Below are 19,432 nucleotides of genomic sequence, written 5' to 3' on the forward strand. Positions count from 1 at the left end.
GTCTGTCTGGATGGCGGAGACATTTGCATTTAGATTAAATTTGCCTTCCCAGAGTACGGCTAATACCAGGCAGTAGCCCCCTGCTGCTCGGCTGCCTTCCAGCCTGCCTCAAACATACCGTGACCACGCTGTCATTTAAAGTTGAAGGATGTCTGTGTGTGTGTGTGTGTATGGTATGGTTTTTGTCTATGGAGCCTGCTGTGACTTGGTGTTTCGTAACAGGATATCAGTTGTGCATCCCTGCATGAGTCATGCCAAGCTGACGTGGTTCTTGATTGTGAGAGACAGCTCAGACAGTGACGTGGAGAATTGATTCATTGGGCTTGTTCCAGTCTCTCCTGGCGAGCACGCCAAATTGAAAATTAAATTATTCTTTACGTCAAACTAGTTTATCTGAAAACATAACTGTAAAAATAAGCTGAATTTAAAATCCTTCTCTTCACATGCAAAGTCCTGAGTGATCATTCTTTAGAGCGTGTGTGCTTCGTGGAATGGGAGGCAGATTCTTCAGCTGTAAGGCACCTCTCCTCAGGAAGCAGCTCCCAGTATAAGTTCAGGAGACAAACACATCCTCTCTGCTTTTAAGATTAGACTTATAACTTTTTGATAAGACTTGTATTTAAAGCTAGATTAGGTGATATTAGTGGTGTTGCTACAGGCTTACACTACAGAGGGCCTCACATAATGCATTGAGCACTAAACTCCCTCTTTTTTACTCACGATGCATTTCTATGCCACTACAGCTTGTCATGAACTTTTTCCTTCTCTTTTTTCTCCCATAGGAGAAAAAAGAGCATTTCTTGTTTGTCAGCTCTTCTTTTTTGTCTTTTCTTTAAAAGATTCTCAGCTGAGAATCATTAAGGCGATGATTGGAACTTCCAGTCAATGAATTCATTAAAACAAATTAATGTGAATTTCAAAATCTTATTTGGTTTTCATATGAACCTATTTTCAGTTATATCAGCTTTAATGCCATGAAATTAACTAGGCTTCGAATTCTTTTCTTTCACTCTTATTTGCCAGATTTTTCAAGTAACCTATATTTGACAACAGCTTAATAAAAGTGGAAATTCTGTTTTTGGTGCGCCACCCAAATATTTTTAACGGCCCCCATATGGCGCCCTCTATAAAAAAAAATTCTGGAGGCGCCCCTGCTTTTCTTTTCCTTCACACCCCCCTCCCCCACCCCCACCACCTACAAGTCACACCTAATGGCTACTACACAACCTAAAGCACTTTGAAACTACTGTTTGTTGTGAATTGGCATCATATTGATCTTCTCTGTTTATGCACAGCAGACTCTCAAATGTGACACGTGGTATTAACTTTTGCAAGGAAGGCGAGCTGATGCCTCTTTTCCCTGCCCCGTTCTGACCACCACTATCAGTTCCTCAGTAGCAGCACAGACTACAAAAACAAATCCTGGGCTGATCCAGAGGCAGTCATTCATGAAATGACTTGGATATTTTATTAAATTCACAACCAAATGCCAAGATAACTCAAAGGAAAATTAAATCACCACATGCTCTAATTTAATGCAGCTGATTGAAGAATTATTGGATGAGCTCCAAAACTTTATACCTGATGACATCAGCTACTCAGGTTTTATTGTTGTTCTCTGCAGGAGTTTAACCCCGAGGAGTTTTACCATCTGCTGGAGGCAGCTGAGGACCACGCCAAGGAGGGTCATCTGATGAAAACAGATATCCCTCGTTACATCATTGGCCAGCTGGGGCTAACTCGAGACCCGATTGAAGGTGGGTAGAGAAACTTTAAACAATTTACAGGTTTAAACAGGACCTATTATGAGCATTTATGAATTTATAGTTTTATCCTTAGTTTTATCACAATTCCAAATTATTCTTATTTATATCATGCTGGGCCTTGCTGTAGCCACTCATATCATATGATGCCTGATACAAGACATTTTAGCTTGTCTCCAGTGAGGCCTGCCCCACAGTTTGGGAACCACTGCATTAAGCCAGCTTTCTTGTGATTGGCTGCTTCTCATAAACAGAAGGTTTAAATAACAGATGGGTGGGACTTCTGGAGTCTCACATAGAGCAGTCTGTAATCTGAGCTTGCATAACTACTGGCATGTTTATTATAAGCACAATAAGAGCCCTTTTATATGACATAAATAAAGGAAAGCAAAACAAGTCTCCTCATTAGAAAATAAAATGACTACCAGATTTTTTTATCAAACATGTGTTTGTCATCAGATATGGTTTACTTGGAAAGTTATGACAGCGAGGGACCAGTGACACCTGAAACAGATGACTCCACAGAGGTGAGATCCAAAATGTTCCCCAGTCTGGTCATTTCTCCTGGCTGAACGTGGCTGAAAGGTTGTTGAAAATGTTTTCATCTGCTAATGACTTGGCATACAGCCTTGTGTCCATTCAATTAGCTCATTTACACTGAGGCTGTTGAACCCGGATCCACCCCTTCCTTGAATCTCATGGCCTCCAAATTAGGATAAGCAGACAAAAAACTATAATAAAAAACAGGAAGGAGGACATAGAAAATGCCTGGTGCAGGTTCTGCTTATCTGTGCAGACAATATAAATGTTCATCAGCAAAGACTAATTTAACAGGTGACAAAAATGATATAGAACGTGCTTTCTGTCCTCCCACTGGATCATATTTAATCTTTGCATTGTGATCTTTGATCCACAGGGTAAGATGAGAGCAATGAAACCACCAGGAGAAGCAGACTTCCAGACCATCAAGCTGATAAGTAACGGAGCATATGGGTGAGCAGAGCTTTTCTCCCTCACATATGTGCTTTTTTTTCTTTACAAGCACACAGAGGCAGTGAAAAATAAAATGGTCAAACTGCATGCCTCTCTGGCTGTGTCTGCATGTGAACCAGCGCTGTTTACCTGGTGCGGCATCTGGAGACACGGCAGCGATTTGCCATGAAGAAGATTAACAAGCAGAACCTGATACTGAGGAACCAAATCCAGCAGGCCTTCGTAGAAAGAGACATTCTCACCTTTGCAGAGAATCCCTTTGTCGTCTCCATGTTCTGCTCCTTTGAAACACGTCGGCACCTCTGCATGGTCATGGAGTACGTAGAAGGTGAGGACAGGTCTACATGTGCAAAACAAAAAGTAACCCAGTCAGTGACAGTTGTTTTACTCAGACAAGTTTACAGTCTGTCTAGCTAATATTTTAGCAACATTTTACATTATAGTATTTAAAACTAGAAAATGCATTTTCTGAAGAAACTGCTGTGTGAATGCTGATAGCTGAATGTTTTGAGCTGAAATGAAATAATTGCTGAATGTTAAGTTAAAAATGTTGAATGAGATGAAAAATGCAGAATTTATCACCTGAAAACAAAAGTGCAGAACTGTTGAAAACTGACGTTCACACAGAAGAAGAAGATGAAAAGTAGCTGAACATGTTTAAAATTTAAATTAGAAAAAGCTAAGTCATTACAAAAGAAAATTTAGAGTCAGAAAACATCTGAATGAATATTAAAAGTTTAGAAAGTTTGTATGTTTGTTTTGACAGACGCATCACTAGAAAGAGAACAACGGTGGCTACGTTTTGAGGGTAAAATGATGGCTGTAGAGCAGGGGTCGGCAACCCTGGGCACGCGTGCCACAGCTGGCACGCGAAGGGTTAACTGATGGCACGGCCATAGCTGGACTGGCCAACTCGTACTGGGTACTAGCTAGCACAACTGAGTTTATATACTGCTGGGTGGGTGCTATGATGTTACTGATAGTGAACTTTAATTTATTCATAAGGTTAGTTAGTAGAGTTTCCAACCGTCCCGTAAAAAACGGAATCGTTCCGTATTCAGAGAAAATATTACGCATTTCGTATTCAGCCGAAAAGGAACGCGGTTTGTCCCGTACTTCAGCTAGGATGGAAAAAGACACAAAGCTGGAGTTATTCTGCGTCTTTACGCTGTCAGCTGCCTCTTCTTCTCTCATTCTCTCCCCCTCCCTCTCCTGTTTCTACTTCAATCATGAAACTGATCAATGATCAGCTGATCGGCTTTTCTCTCTTGTTTGTTTATCGCACACTTTGCGCCAGAAAGAGGAAACCGCCGGATGTCGCGCTAAACAACAGCAGCACATTTAAGCTTGATCAGCTGTTGTTAGAATTTATTTAATATTAATTTCTAGTATCAGCTGATGTTTGCTGGAGCCACAGCTGTAAAGCTACTGGTCATGATGTCGGTTTGGTTATCTGGTGAGAGGGAAACATGAAGATGAAACCAGGAGATGTCCTTACTGAACCATCAGAGCTGAACAGGTGATGGAGAAACAGGTTTACCTTTTAGGTGACATGAATGAGCTGAAGAAGTTATGAACTGTTTCTCAGAGACAAATAACAAAGTTTTCGGGACTTTCAGGTGTATGAACCAATGTTTTCTTTTCTAATCAAACCACAAAGCGTTAATGAGCAAATGGATTTGACTCGCATTAACTGGCTGGACACAGAGGACATCAAAATGCAGCTGATTGAACTGAAAAGCTCGACTCTGTGGGGCTCAAAGTTTGCAGAACTACGAACGCAGCTGGAATCCACAGCTGTGCGTGTTCATGCAGCTTGCATTTTCACCTGCTGGACATCACTACCTGACAGTTTAACTGTCTTCAGAACATTGCAGAGGCATTATTGACAGTATTTGGCTCTACATATCTGTGTGATCAGATTTTCTCTCACACAAACGGTGTCCTCAGGTAGCCGTCTGAGTGCTGGACACTCGGAGACCTCGGTCTCTGAGTGGGAGACCAGAGATCACATTAACATGTGTATCTCTGTATTAACAAACATGTCATATTGGCTCAGTTTTTTTTTCTTATCATTGTTGTGAGAAGACCATAACTAGCATTTGCATTTTCTGTTGTACAGTTCATTTGTTGTTATGGATAAAAAGTGTCTTTTTTTTGTTTCAAAATAGCTGATAACTATTCGCTGATAGCTGCCAACATCTGCGAACAAATATAATTCTATAAAGTTGTTCTCCAGTCTACAGAATTCTCAGTTTTCATGTCTGTGGAGTTTATTAGGTGAAAAAAACCATGAAACTTAAACTAAAGAAAAAGTATAACAGATATTGAAAAGATAAATACAAGTTGAATAGTTCATTGTCTTGGCTTCATTTTAAGGTTTGAATGGTGGCTCTAGGTCAACGTATGTGGAAGTAGTTAGAGTTGAAAAAGGAGTAAGTTGAATGAGAATTTGAAGATTCTCCCATTGAAATACATTGTAAAATTTTGTTGAATAAAGTTGAATAATTTAAAAAATATAAAAGTTAACAATGAGAAAAATACAAGCACACATGTCCAAAAGAAGATGAATCTAGTGGTGGTTGAATGGTTTTTCTAAGTTGAACGGTGTTGAAGGAGACAGCGTACAAAAACCGTACGGAAGATGAAAAGTAGAAGAACTGTGGATGCTGATTAAGCGTCCACACTAATGATCGAGGCTATGGAGCACATATGTTTTCTAAGCTGTTAAGTGGTTAGTGAGCTAAATGTGCCTGTTTATATACACCATAACCTAAATCCCACCGTATCTTGACTGAACTGAATCTCATGACACATTTCCTTAAATATAAACTCAGTGTGCTTCCCAAAGTTGAACAGTTATCATGTGCAGGCCTGTGAAAATGGTTTTGAGTCTGTTTTTGAGACACAGTAGTAATTGACCTGAGGTCAGCAGGCAGCTTGTTCCAAATAATAGGACCAGAGTAAGTGAAGCACTCTCAGCAGATTTAGATCTGATTCTGGGAACAAGTGAAGGATCAGCACCTGATGACCTGAGAGGTCTCATTGAGTTATAGACACTGAGAGCTTTTTGAATTAATAAGGATTTCATTTATTTATAATCCTCTAATGGAGACTCATTTGATGCTTCTGTTCAGCGAATGTCATTATTACTAAATATTAGTGATACAACACTTTAACAAGACGTCCTTAGAAAGATGTAGCACATTTTGGGGTCAACTTGAAAGAAAGGAAGATGTGAAATGTAGGTCGGTGAGGTCAGAGGTCAAAGGTGACATGATATTTTGTATCATTTCCTAAATGTTCCCAATAAAAACAAAGGCAGCAGCATTTTAAGCATAGTTTTAAAGATTAAATACATTTTATGAAAGTTTGACCTTATTTGACCTTGAAGAAGAGGTCAGAGGTCCTGTGTAGGTTCCCTGTGTGCCTGTATGTTGTCAATACAAACAATCGCAATAAATAACTATACAGCATTACTATGTGTGCTTGTCAGCCTAAATAGGAGTATAGCACAAAAGCCACCAGGAACCAATCATTGTAACTGGTGAGTACCCGGGACGCTAATCAAATATTGAATTGTGTTGGCAGGTGGGGACTGTGCCACCCTGCTGAAGAACATCGGGGCTCTGCCCGTGGAAATGGCACGCATGTACTTTGCAGAGACAGTCCTAGCGCTGGAGTACTTACACAACTATGGCATTGTGCACCGTGACCTCAAGCCTGACAAGTAAGACGGAGCTAGTTTCTGTCACACTGGTGCAAAGAGAGCAAGCGCCAATTATTTGATAAGATGTATAAATAAGGTTTAGACTGCTCAAATGTAACTTTTGTCTTTCTGTTCTCAGCCTCCTAATTACCTCAATGGGCCACATCAAACTGACTGACTTTGGCCTGTCGAAGATGGGTCTGATGAGCCTGACCACCAACTTGTATGAAGGACACATAGAGAAGGATACTCGGGAATTTTTGGATAAACAGGTATGACCAAAGCGAAGTCAGATACACAGCCATTTACTCAGATCTTAATTTGTTTAAATAGAGTCTGACAAAACATCTGAATTCTACAAATTAATAAAACTCTCTGCTGTATTAAAACTATATTGAGCGAATTAAAGTGTAGACTACAGTATGATCCAAGCAAAGTTTCACTATAAAATTTCCTTTGAATGCTACATTTCCATGTAAAGATATTCCCTGCCATTGTGTGGCAGGTGTATCTGACAAATATGGCACAGTTGGCACAACAGTAGACCAGCCTTTCCTTGGTTATAATAATTTCTCTTTCAGGAAAGGCTTATATTTCCAGGGCTTTTATTCAGCACTCGCTTTGAATTTAAGCCTCATTATTTCACGTGCATTCATTACGTCGACCACATATGTGTTAGGATTCAGTGCATGCCCATCTGCACATGAAAAAACACCCACCGGGGCTTTCATCTTGTCTTGGCATCTTTGAGGTGATGGCTTGGCTAAGCATAAATATGCATGCTCCCCACATGCTGTGTGTTTCCCGCTCTGTGACGACTGTAGGAGCGACTGTACGGTTGTAAATGATGAATACACGATTCGGTTAGATGTGAAAGAAATGTTATTAGCAGCAAAAATGCACACGCCTGTAAGGATGAGTGGGTCCCAAGTAATTCACAAAAATCAGAGGTCATAAAATTTAAGAAACGACCGATTGCTGCTTTACTTTAAGGTGTGCGGAACTCCAGAGTATATCGCCCCAGAGGTTATTCTTCGTCAGGGTTATGGAAAGCCAGTGGACTGGTGGGCGATGGGCATCATCCTGTATGAGTTCCTGGTGGGCTGCGTGCCTTTTTTTGGAGACACTCCAGAGGAGCTGTTTGGACAGGTCATTACAGGTGAGAGATCAAATTATCTCAGTGGAAATAGCATCATTGGACACCGAGCACAGCTGATAAGTAAAACAAACTGTTAGTCATGTTCCATCCACCATAATCTCTCTCTCTCTCTCTCTGTCGGCTTGTTTCTGGTAGATGACATAGTGTGGCCAGAAGGAGATGAGGCTCTTCCTGTTGATGCCCAGCACCTGATCTCCTCTCTTCTGCAGACAAATCCGCTGGTTCGATTGGGCACAGGTCGGTCTCCTACAGCAGAGCTTCTGGCTTCTCCAGGATTCAGATGAAATCGTGTAGTCATTCCTCACCACCTGAAGTTATTTTCTATGTGCATTCATTTAAATTTGAATCAGACTGGATGTTCTTTGACGCAGATTTATGCATCATACATATTTTATGGTTCCAATATTTTCGCACTATTCTAACCATATTTGTTTACTCTCAGCTGTGGTAATAATTGATTTTTCTGTTCAGACTTCTCTGCTAGTTTTCATTCACTCTTGAGTCCAGTGTATGATGTAATGCTTACATGTGGAAAATGATGTAGGCTCACCAGCCACTTCATTTGGTACACCTGTTCAACTCCCCCTCAAAACATCTAATCAGCCTATCACATGACAGCAACTCATTGCATTTAGGCATATAGACATGGTTAAGGTAACCTGCCTAAGTTCAAACTGAGCAAACTGAACATCTCTATGGTTTACAGCAAATGGTCTAAAAAGAGAAAATATCCAATGAGCAGCAGTTCTCTGAGTGAAAATGTCTTGCTGATTTCAGAGGAGAATGGCCAGACTGTTTGGAGCTGATAGGAAGGAAAGGGTAACAAATAACCACTTGTTACAACCAAGATATACAGAAAAGCATCTCTGAATGCACAACACGAACCATGAAGCAGATGGCCTGCAGCAGCCAAGACCACCCCGGGTGTCACTCATGTCAGCTTAATAACAGGAAACTGATGACCAGAACAGGAAACTGGACAATAGAAGATTTGAAAAAACATTGCCTGATGTAATGAGTCTCGATTTCTACTGCACAATGAGATGGTGGGATCAGAATTTGGCATAAACAACATGAAAGCATGTACCCATTCTGCCTTTTACCAACAATTCGGGCTGGTTATGGTGTTTCTTGGCCCACTAGAGACACTTTAGTGCTAATTGAGCATTGTTTAAAATCCTACCTATTGCTGCTGACCATGTCTATCCCTTTATGACCACAGTGTACCCATCATCTTCTGATGGCTGCTTCGAGCAGGATAACGGACCATGTCACAAACTTCGAATCATCTCAAATTAGTTTCTTGAAGTGTCACCAACTCTTGAAGAGTTCAGTGTAACCACATGGCTTTCCCTGTCACCAGATCTTAATCCAACAAAGCCCTTTTTGGATGTGGTGGAACAGAAGGTTCAAATTATGAATGCACAGCTGACAAATCTGCAACAACTGTGTTATGCTGTCATGTGAACATGGAGCAAAATCTCCAAGGAATGTTTCCACCACCTTGTTGAATCTATATCACAAAAAATTAAGGCAGTTCAGAAGGCCAAAGGAGTCCAATTCAGTACTAGCAAGGTGTTGCTAATAAAGTGGCATGTATATTTATTTACATTTGAGGATATACTTGGGAACCTTCCAATGTTCCGGGAACAATTCTGTAGCAGTGTGCTTGAATAATTTGCTTCTATCCCACTGCACACTTTTTCTGAGCTACTTTTGTTTTACATCTTGTTCTCCTTTGATTTTTAGCTGCAACATTATTCTGCAAAGATTAAGATCAACTTTTCTGAGAAAGTGCACTAATTTGAATGATTCCTGATAGAGCAGGGCAATATGACCAAAAATATTTATCACGATATATATTTGAAAATTTGCGATAACGACATAACTGACGATATAATTGACACTAGACAAAATACTTTACAAATCCACAACTTTATTAGTGCAAAAAAAAACCCATCAATGTATTTTCACTTAAACAAGCAGCTGTTTTTTATGTGCATTAAAGTTGTATAAAAAATTTAACAGTGCAAATGCAAATTCCTTGCTGACAGTTTAACCAAAAGGCATTTCCAGTTGAAATTGGCCGACATATCCTCAGGATAACCATGTATAATATCCACAAAACTTAAAAAGAGGTTATACACACACAATACGGTAATATTATGTTGAAGCACAGTACGTATCACTCCACGAGGCTCCTGCCTACGATAGCCGTAATGCTCCAACAATCCATCAAGCGGTGCGGGTTCGTAGCTTAGCAAAGTCGTACTGAAACATTTGACAGATTTTCGAGCGCCGTGTACCACATAAAATCATTTCGAGGTCAGTAAACACAACCAGAATTCATACATAAGGCACACGGGATTATAAGGGGCACTGTCGATTTTCAGAAAAATCAAAGGATTGATTTTAAGTGTGCCGTGTTTTCCAAAAAACACGGTAATAACGACGGCCCGCTAGCATGCTCTAGCAAAAATAGTGCTTTGTTGTGTATCTGACGGACGAAAGCTAAACCAGTTCCACACCACTGAAGTTGCAGCATTTTTACAAACCAATTCTGGTTCATCTGTTTCATTCAACGATCCGCTTTCGCCCTTCTCATTCTCAGTCGCCGCCATGTGCGTATGAAAACAAAAGGCACTGCGCATGCGCGTTTTACCCATATTCTGTCGCGATATTTCATTTTCTTATCATTGCCCAACATTATACCGGTATTACCGTGAACGGTGTGATATGGCCCAGCCCTTATTCCTGATGTATTTGAATCCTAAAATAGAACACAGCCTGATGTGAAATCTTGCAGTCTTCTGTGGTCCACTCAGACTTTTAGTCACAGTTCCAGTTGGCCCACCAAACTGAGATTTTCTGTCTTCTTTGTGTTTTCAGTCTCATTGTGGTTTCCTGATGATTTCATTGTTTAGGCTGACTTCCTGTTAACAGGCAGCTTTCCTTTATACTGTCTAATAAACCTCCCTGTACTGGTCTGTTTTCTCAGCAGTGAAACAAGACACTGTATATGCTTTTGTCTCTATCCAGGACTTTTATCTGTAGTTCAGTTTGATTGTTTTTTTACTGTGCTGTATTAGTACTTTCATCTAAGAAATGCTTATGAATACTTCTTCCACCACTGCAAATCCCTCTTGGGTACACCTAACCCTGACTGGGGCTCGCTGACCTAGAACAATAACTGTCATCCTGCTCGCTGGCTTACGGGTTCAGTTTACCCAAATAAGTCAGCTTCATTCAGGGTAGAAATGCCTCCACATGCTTAAGGGCTGCTATTATTACCTGTCTGTTATCGCGCTCCCTCATTCTCTCTTTTTACATCCACCTCCTTTCCTTTGCTCTGCCCCCAAGGTGGTGCTTTTGAAGTGAAGCAGCACTCATTCTTCACTGAGGTGGACTGGAACAGCCTGCTGAGACAGAAGGCAGAGTTCATCCCTCATCTAGAGTCAGAGGAAGACACCAGTTATTTCGACAGTAAGTTCCCCTTTGGGAATGAAGGAATGCTATTGAAGGGAATGAATTCCGGCACAGATGCTTTAAACCTTAGGAATTTCTTATTCTTGGAAACAGGTCAAGGTCTTTAACTCTCCCATGTAAATGTTAGCATAAAGCACATTTTCCGACGTGCCACTGCTGACTGAATGTACATTACTTCTCACCCCCAGCCCGTTCAGAGCGCTATCACCACGTGCATTCATACGATGAAGACGATACCAATGACGACGAGCCCGTGGAGATTCATCGCTTCTCATCGTGTTCCCCACGCTTCAGTAAGGTCAGGACCTAAACTTTTTTTTCTGTCAGCGTTTATTCATCAGTCTACATTCAAAGCCAATCAAAAGAGCCAAAATATTTACTGTTATGCTGCACCGATGTGAAGGTATACAGCAGTATGGAGCATCTGTCTCAGCTGGAGCATAAACCCCATGGCGTGACTCTACGGGAGCACAAGGTCCCCAGGGAGGATCGCCTGGCCAAGAGAGAAAGCCTGGGAAGTGTCACCCTCCGAGATAAGAGCTGGAGGACTGGCTCACCGGAGATGTGAGTATAAGCACAGTTAATAAAAAAGTGCTATCTGTGTTTGCTACACAGTTTCAGTGTGTTTTTGATCTTCTACCTGGGATCATTGGCATTGAAAGTTTATTTCAGAATATAACTGTCTTTGCTTTTCAGGAAGCGTTTATCCTGCTCAGAGTCCTCCTTCACTGAAAGTGATTCCAGCCCTCCATCTGGGGCACGAAGGCGCTTCTCTGCCCTTATGGATTCTTACCGATTGGCCTCCCCTCTGGAGTTGGACTCTGAGTTGCCTGTTCCAGGCAGACAACCTCCAGTAAAGGCCAGGGGAACGTCTCTGGAAGGAGCCATGGGTACCATCTCTTCTCAAGGCGACCTGAGGGCATTCCTTAAAGAAAGTAATGGCTTTGCAGCTGGCGGTAAGAAAAATGAGGCAGCATCTCATGACTTGAACAATTTCATTTGTCACCCCAAAACATGAAAACATATATTTCCTATCATCTTTCATGTCTCTGCCTTGTTACAGACAAACTGTTGAGACCTGCTGATGCATCACTGCCTCTGCCAAGCAATGCTACCATTCTGGGGCTCCCAGACCCACAGGGGACTCGCGGGGCCACCACAGACCTGGTGCTGCGAAGAGTTCGCCACCAGCAGCTCTCGGAAGGAGAAAAACGCAGCTCAAGACCAGGAACTAAAGTTATCAAATCTGCCTCTGCCACTGCTCTGTCTGTCATCATTCCAGCAGGTAAAGGCATTTGTTTTACTGCATTAACAAAGACATTTTAAAAAATAGTGTTTAGAAATGAATCTTTTGTGCTTTCTCTCCTCAGTGGAACAACACGGTGCATCCCCTCTGGCGAGCCCCATGTCGCCCCGCTCCCTCTCGTCCAACCCTTCCTCTCGTGACTCATCCCCCAGCCGAGACTACTCTCCGATGGTCAACGTCCTGCATTCCCCCATCACCATCCACCGCTCTGGGAAGAAGTACGGCTTCACCCTCCGAGCTATCAGAGTCTACATGGGAGACAGCGATGTTTACAGCGTGCATCACATGGTCTGGGTGAGAGAGCAAAGCAAACAGGATGCAGAAATCTTGATTTCTCCCTTTAAAGCAATGCAGAAACAAATGTGATTATTACCATTTATTCGCATAGCGCCTTTAATGTGATTCTGCAGAACAGCCCATGCCGAGTACCATACAGTATCTGAAGGGAACTGGGCTAATATACTTAGTAGTCAAATCTGTGATGTTTATTTGTTCCAATCACAGCATGTGGAAGATGGAGGTCCAGCTCAGGAGGCTGGACTTAGTGCTGGTGACCTCATCACTCATGTAAATGGAGAGTCAGTCCACGGTTTGGTCCATACAGAGGTAGTGGAGCTGATCCTGAAGGTAGGAGAGATCTATCCATCTAAAATAAAAACAATTTAAAAAACATCTATCTATATATTTATGTACTAATATAAATCATATAATTGTGCATCAACTGCAGAGTGGGAACAAGGTGACTATTACGACTACTCCTTTTGAAAACACCTCCATCAAAGTGGGTCCTGCCCGCAAGTCCAGCTATAAATGCAAGATGGCACGACGCATCAAGAGGACCGGAGCCAAGGACGGACAAGAGTGCGTCACTGCAGCATTCCAAGAAAACTTATCCCTCTGTCATTTGGATGACTTCACTCTAATCATTCGGCTTTTTTTCATCTTTCAGTAAGAAGCGCAGCTCCCTGTTCAGGAAAATCACCAAGCAGTCCAACCTGCTCCACACCAGCCGGAGCCTCTCGTCTTTAAATCGCTCCCTGTCGTCTGGAGACAGTCTCCCGGGCTCCCCCACCCACAGCCTCTCTGCCCGCTCGCCCACTCAGAGTTATCGTGGCGCTCTTGAATCCCCGCACCTGGGTTAGTATTTAAGGCGACCAGCACGTGTGCCTGTTATAATCTCGTTTAAAAGCAAAAAATAATTGGGGAGTAATGCAATGGAGGAAGATGTGTGTAATGTCTTGCCTGTGGAGTCCAGTGGGGAAGACTAAACATTTCTCTATTAGTTATTGGGGAAGGAAATACTTTGAGTGTTTTTTATTACTAACACTATATTTAGTTTAATTCATTTTTTTTATATAGTGCTAGTATAAAACAGTTTCCTAATAATAATGAATTACAGTAGTCAAGCTAGAAGTAATAAATTCATTAACTAGCCTTTAAGCATCATTCTGAGACAGGATGTTTCTAATTTTAGAAATACCGCACAAATGACTAAAGGCAGTCTTACCTATTTGTTTAAAATACGCACTGAAGGACATATCTGGTCAAAAATGACTCCAATATTGATCACAGTATTACTGGAGGGCAGGGTAATGCCATAAAAGCATCTGGTAAGACATGTTTCTAAGATTAGGGCTAAGTACAATAATGTCATTCTATTTGAATTTAGAAGCAGGAAATTAAAGGTCGTGCAGGTCTTTAAGACATGCCTGTACTTTAACTAAATGATTTATATCATCTGGCTTAATGAATACATAAAACTGGATATCATCTGCATAGAAATTAAAATATATGGAGTGTTTTCTAGTAATATTGCCTAAGGGAAGCATATATAATGTTCAAAAGAAACTTTGTTTTGAGAAAAAATAAGGTGAAAGAGCTGCGTTTCACTGCTCTTTCTATTTTAACATTGCAAGTATGTTTCATGTGTTTCATCACACTTATACTTTATATAATTTAGCCTACAACTCAAGACACATGAGTAGAAAACACACACATATTCATTTCATTGTGTTGGGAAAAAAATATTCAAATTTCCTTCTTTTTCCTCAGGTACATCATCCCAGAGCAGCTCACCGGCCTCCAGCACCCCTAACTCACCTGCAACCACTCACCACATGAGACCCAGCTCCCTACATGGGCTGTCTCCCAAACTTCACCGGCAGTACCGCTCGGCTCGCTGCAAATCTGCTGGCAACATCCCATTGTCTCCCCTGGCTCACACCCCATCCCCGACCACCTCCTCTCCTCCACCTCTCACTGGGCACACGGTAGGGAGCTCCAATACCACGCAGATGTTTCCTGCCAAGCTGCACTCCTCACCTCCTGTTGCCCGCCCACGTCCCAAGAGTGCGGAGCCACCCAGGTCCCCTTTGCTGCAGCGGGTGCAGTCTGCAGAGAAGCTAGGAGCACAGATTTTGCCTTCTTCATCTTCATCATCATCATCGCCCTCTCCTCTGACAGGCGGGGTGTCATTACGCAAGCATAGCCTGGAGGTGACACACGGGGACTACAGGAGAGAGTCCTTCCACTGTGAGCACAGTCTACAAAGTCTGCTAGAGATGGAAGGAGAGAACGGACCCGCTCCCCCATCTCCTTCATCATCATCCTCCCCCTCTCCTCCTATGGGAGGGGAGGTTGGAGGCCTAAAGCCTGTGAGACGTCTGGGAAGGCAGGAATCGCCACTCAGCCGTGACACACTCTTAACAGCAAGAGAGAAAGAAGTCCAAACCACAGAGTCTGAGCTTGCTGGGTCACAAACTGAGAGTGCAGCTTCTAAAGCAGAGTCTAAGACGAGCGTCGTTGACACATGTAAAACGTTACTTCCTGCTGAGGTTGCAAAGAGTCATGGATGTGGAGTTGCAGCTGAAATCAAGTCCAGTGCTTCATCTTCAGAGGTTAAGCCTGGTTCTGGGATCAAAGCTCCAAGTTCAAGCCTTTCCGGTTCTGAGGCAGCAACTTTTAAGAGTAAACCCAGTGAGAAAATGTCTCCGTCAGGCACATCAAAGGGCCTGCTAAAGCAAGACACCAAGCAGCAAAGTGCACAAATAGATAGTGGACCTGCAACAAAAGCTCAGGAGAAGACTGAGGAGAAAGCAAAAGGCCTTTCAACTGCACACAAAGGGACCTTTCAGAAAGCACCTACAGAGCACCTCAAGCAGCGTAAAGGTACAGACATGATAGAGAAAGGAGCAAGCGATAAAGCAAGTGATACCACCAAGCTCAAAGGACCTACACCTGTAATTCCAAGCCAGGGTCAAGCCCACGCTGCAGCCAGATGCAAAGAGGAGAAGCCAACAAACAGAGGAGTCAAGGAGGAGAGACAACACCTGGAGGTGCTGGAGGAGAACCCCATGTCGCCTTCCTCGAATGCAGCCTCACCCGCCTCGAGCAAGTCACGGCCCATGTCTCCGGGGGATAAAGCCAGCTTTGTTACCCAGCTCACAAGCGTGGCCAAAACAGTCCTCGGGCCTATGAAGGGAGGATCACAAGAGGGAGGCAAGGTAAAAGACATATCCAAGTCTGGCGAGGAGAAGCGGGGAAGCGCTGCAGGAAAAGGAGAAGCTTCGTCTGTCAGTCTCCGCCGGGGGGCTCAGACAGCAGCCAGCACTATCCAATCTGATAAAGGAAACATTCGCAGCTCTAAGCATCACTCATGATAAGAGCTTCAGAGGGAGTGCGATTGTCCCATGCAATGCCTTTTTAACTGTAGCATCAAGCTAACATATCATGAATTTACACAAAATGTAAATGGAGAGACATGCTGAAAAAAAGACCAAAAAAGATGACAGAACAAAGTTGCATCAGCTGGCTCCTGCTGGAAAACGTGTGCACATGGTGTCCTAATGTAGACCTGTGTATGTACTGTATGTTCATCACATTATGTTGTATATAGTACAAACAAATGCATATGTCTGAATGCATGTCTAACACTGTACATGGGAAATGAAAGAATATTTAAAAAAAATTTAAATTATACAGCAGACCTTAAGGTAGAGAACACTGTGAACAACTTTTCAACTGAACACAGCCACATGCGCAGACAGGTCGGAGTCTGTTATCCTGGTATGGGGGTCCAGTAGTGCCAAAATTATGTTCACGTGTTCGCCGTGTGTGTCGATTTGACATGTGACTAAATATTTTTTTATGTTGTTTCAAAGACTTAACTTGTAGCAGGAAGAAAAAACTGTGAAAGACAGAATTGATTTTTAAATGCTCTTATGTAATAGCATTTTTATTGTGAGTCAGCTCCACGATATGTTGAAGATTACTTTCTGTTATGGATCTCAGGCTCTGGAACAATCTGCGTAAGGTCCTTCCAAACAGCTGATAATTTTAAATAACTTTTAGAGACCCAACAAATTATGTTTGCTTTTAGCCAAATCTGAGGCGTTTCATAGTTTTTGTCAAGTCTCCTGTGAAAATTTTCTTACTGCTTGTTTACTCGGTTGCTGTTTGTTTCTATTTGTGAAGTTTGATCAATTTATTTTTTACACTTGGGTTTACATTTCATGTTATTTATTTATTTATTTTAAATTAATTTTGCCTTTCATTTATGCTTTTCTTTTAATATTTAAACAATTTTTATTTAGGTTTTTTGAGTACAGTTAGGTCAATAACATTTTGGACAAAAACGCATTTAAAAAAATATTTTTACCTCTGCACACCAACACAGTGGATTTTAAGATGGTTTAGCACAGATTTTGCATTAACTGTGTTATAGGCGTTTTTATACACAGTCCCCAAGTTTCAGAGGTTCAAAATTAATTAAACAAACTAGCATAGTTTTAAAAATCAGGATTGTTTTTAATATTTAGATGAAAATCTTTTGCGATCCCGCTGACACCAGCAAATGCTGTTTCAGATGCTCTGCTAGACCCTTACTGCATCTGCCTTCAGTTGCTGCATGTTTATGGGTCTGTCTGCATCTCCTATTTCTTTGCTTTTAGAAATTCTTGGGTTTATTTTGCAGTTTGCTTTAGGTCATTATCCAGCTGCACCGTGAAGAGCTGTCTGATCAGTTTTGCAGTGTTTGTCTGAAACCGAGCAGAAAGCATAGTCCTGTACACTTCACTAAATGCATCCTGCTTCTTCTTTCAACGGTCACATCATCAATAAACATTAGTGCCTCAGTTCCACTGACAGCTAAACATGTCCATGCCATAACACTGCCTCCACCATGTTTGACGGATGATGTGGTGTGCTTCAGATCAGGAGATGTTTCTCTTTTTCTCCTTATTTTTCTTTATTGATTATTCTGATCCTTCTGTATTTCATATTTGTAGGCTTTGACAACCTTCACAAAAGGGTTCCTATAAAAGAAATCTGCAATCATTCACTTCAGTTGTGTTTGAAAATGTCCCAAAAACTTATGGACCTAACTGTATGCTGGTTTCTACGTTTTGTATTTCTGTTTTTAGAGACCTGGACTGTTAATACATTTGCCTCACATGGAAAGCATCTTCGGTCACCGCCTTCTGTTTTCAAACATAACTTGACATGTTAAGCAAACATAAGCAGTGAGCATGTGAACATAATTTTGGCACACATGCCTCATTTAAATGGGCATTACATTACATCGGCTCTATCATTTAGTTCAGTATGACACGAACTGTATTTTCTTTAGTCTTTAGTTACTAAAAGGGATCAGGCACAGAAAGGTTTTTCATATGTTGTGCACTGGGGGGGTCAAACAATCCTGAACTCTGGACCAAGATACAAAAATGCTTGCAGTGACTGAACTGGAATGGGGATCAGCTTGTTTGTTCCAGATGTGTTTAAGGGCTGGATTTTGAGACACTGGTGAGGTGATCTTGCACTGGGACGCTATGCAATGTGTTAATGATGTTTTTCTCTGTGTGTGTCCTCAATATTACATTTACATTGTGCTCTAGATGAGAAAAAAAATAAGGGGAAAGGGTTGCAATAAGTCAAGCATTTGGTTTAAATAGCTGTCTCTGCTGGTCATAGTGAAATGTGCAATTACATATTTTAACCTATTAAGTGAATATATAAGTGTGCTCAGAGTGTGGTATGGAGACAAAGTGGAGACAGAGGCGTAATGAAAGTACAACTTAGAGGAGATTTTGCAGTTTCACTCGCTCTTTGTTATTTATGCAGAAGTACAGTTTATAGTGTAATAGGTGTGAAGGAAAGTGCCAGTGTTTTCATTTAGGGATAATGTGATGTTTTTGTTGGGGTTTTTGTAATTAAATGTGTAACAATATGCAATCCAAAAGTGCCCAGTTCCATAAAACTGAGCATCCTCGTCAGTGAAACCGTAGTAGGTTGTACACAGGAGTAGATCTGTCAAGAGGATTTTAGTGTTAAGGTGATGTTTATTGTTGTGTGTTCAAGTGATCTTGATAGATTTTGGACTCCAGGTCCAAGACCTGGTTTAGACTGCCACCTTGTGGATGAACTAACTTGACACCAGAGGACCTGAGGTACACAAAAAAACTAGTGAACATTTAATGAGCAGTCTATCTTCTGCCTGTGGATCTTTCTAACCCACACATTATAGTTCTGATTGATTAATGATGAACATCTTTGAATCAGACTTGTATGACGTTTAGATGTTTAGACATTAAACAGTGGTGGTTTCTGTGTGATGTGAGGAAAAAATGCACTTTATGTTGTGTCAAACGTTTTTATTTTTTCTTATATTTTTTTCTATTTGCTGTATTTAGTAACTTTGTATTTATTTAAAATTCTGATTTACTACTAATATTAGTTCATGTTCTGACGCTGATTACGTTTAGAATGAGAAATTTACCAAATCTATGTGGCTAGCCCATCCTGTGCAGTTTTGACTAGTCTTTCTATTAAGTCGGAAGCTGTGATGTTGCTGTCACATCTATTTTTGTCCAAGTGTTAGGCGTGTTTACGAGAACTTTGCTTTCTCAGACTATTGTTGTCCATTACATTGTTACATACCTAATAGCCACTGTCGTAAAAAAAAACAATGCAAAAACAAACAAACTAAAATAAAAAAATAAAATAAAAAAGCCTATAGT

The 19,432-nt window shown here is 41.4% G+C and overlaps 1 protein-coding gene across 3 annotated transcripts in view; it reads left to right on the top strand.

The window, feature by feature from the left end:
• The window catches only part of LOC134625931 (microtubule-associated serine/threonine-protein kinase 1-like), a 53,013-nt gene extending 33,583 nt beyond the window's left edge, over window positions 1–19,430 (top strand). For all 3 annotated transcript variants that reach the window (XM_063471323.1, XM_063471324.1, XM_063471326.1), the window contains 18 exons: window positions 1,625–1,757; window positions 2,223–2,290; window positions 2,680–2,756; window positions 2,876–3,084; window positions 6,348–6,486; window positions 6,605–6,737; window positions 7,459–7,624; window positions 7,760–7,861; window positions 10,985–11,107; window positions 11,299–11,408; window positions 11,514–11,674; window positions 11,807–12,066; window positions 12,174–12,395; window positions 12,481–12,710; window positions 12,921–13,043; window positions 13,144–13,277; window positions 13,366–13,553; window positions 14,469–19,430. In XM_063471323.1, coding sequence (XP_063327393.1) covers window positions 1,625–1,757; window positions 2,223–2,290; window positions 2,680–2,756; window positions 2,876–3,084; window positions 6,348–6,486; window positions 6,605–6,737; window positions 7,459–7,624; window positions 7,760–7,861; window positions 10,985–11,107; window positions 11,299–11,408; window positions 11,514–11,674; window positions 11,807–12,066; window positions 12,174–12,395; window positions 12,481–12,710; window positions 12,921–13,043; window positions 13,144–13,277; window positions 13,366–13,553; window positions 14,469–16,075 — 4,185 coding nt within the window. In that variant the 3' untranslated portion in view covers window positions 16,076–19,430. The remainder of the gene's footprint in view (window positions 1–1,624; window positions 1,758–2,222; window positions 2,291–2,679; window positions 2,757–2,875; window positions 3,085–6,347; window positions 6,487–6,604; window positions 6,738–7,458; window positions 7,625–7,759; window positions 7,862–10,984; window positions 11,108–11,298; window positions 11,409–11,513; window positions 11,675–11,806; window positions 12,067–12,173; window positions 12,396–12,480; window positions 12,711–12,920; window positions 13,044–13,143; window positions 13,278–13,365; window positions 13,554–14,468) is intronic.
• The last annotated feature ends 2 nt before the right edge of the window (window positions 19,431–19,432 follow it).

This window comes from Pelmatolapia mariae, linkage group LG4 (genome assembly GCF_036321145.2).
Source record: "Pelmatolapia mariae isolate MD_Pm_ZW linkage group LG4, Pm_UMD_F_2, whole genome shotgun sequence".
Classification (NCBI taxonomy): Eukaryota; Metazoa; Chordata; class Actinopteri; order Cichliformes; family Cichlidae; genus Pelmatolapia; species Pelmatolapia mariae.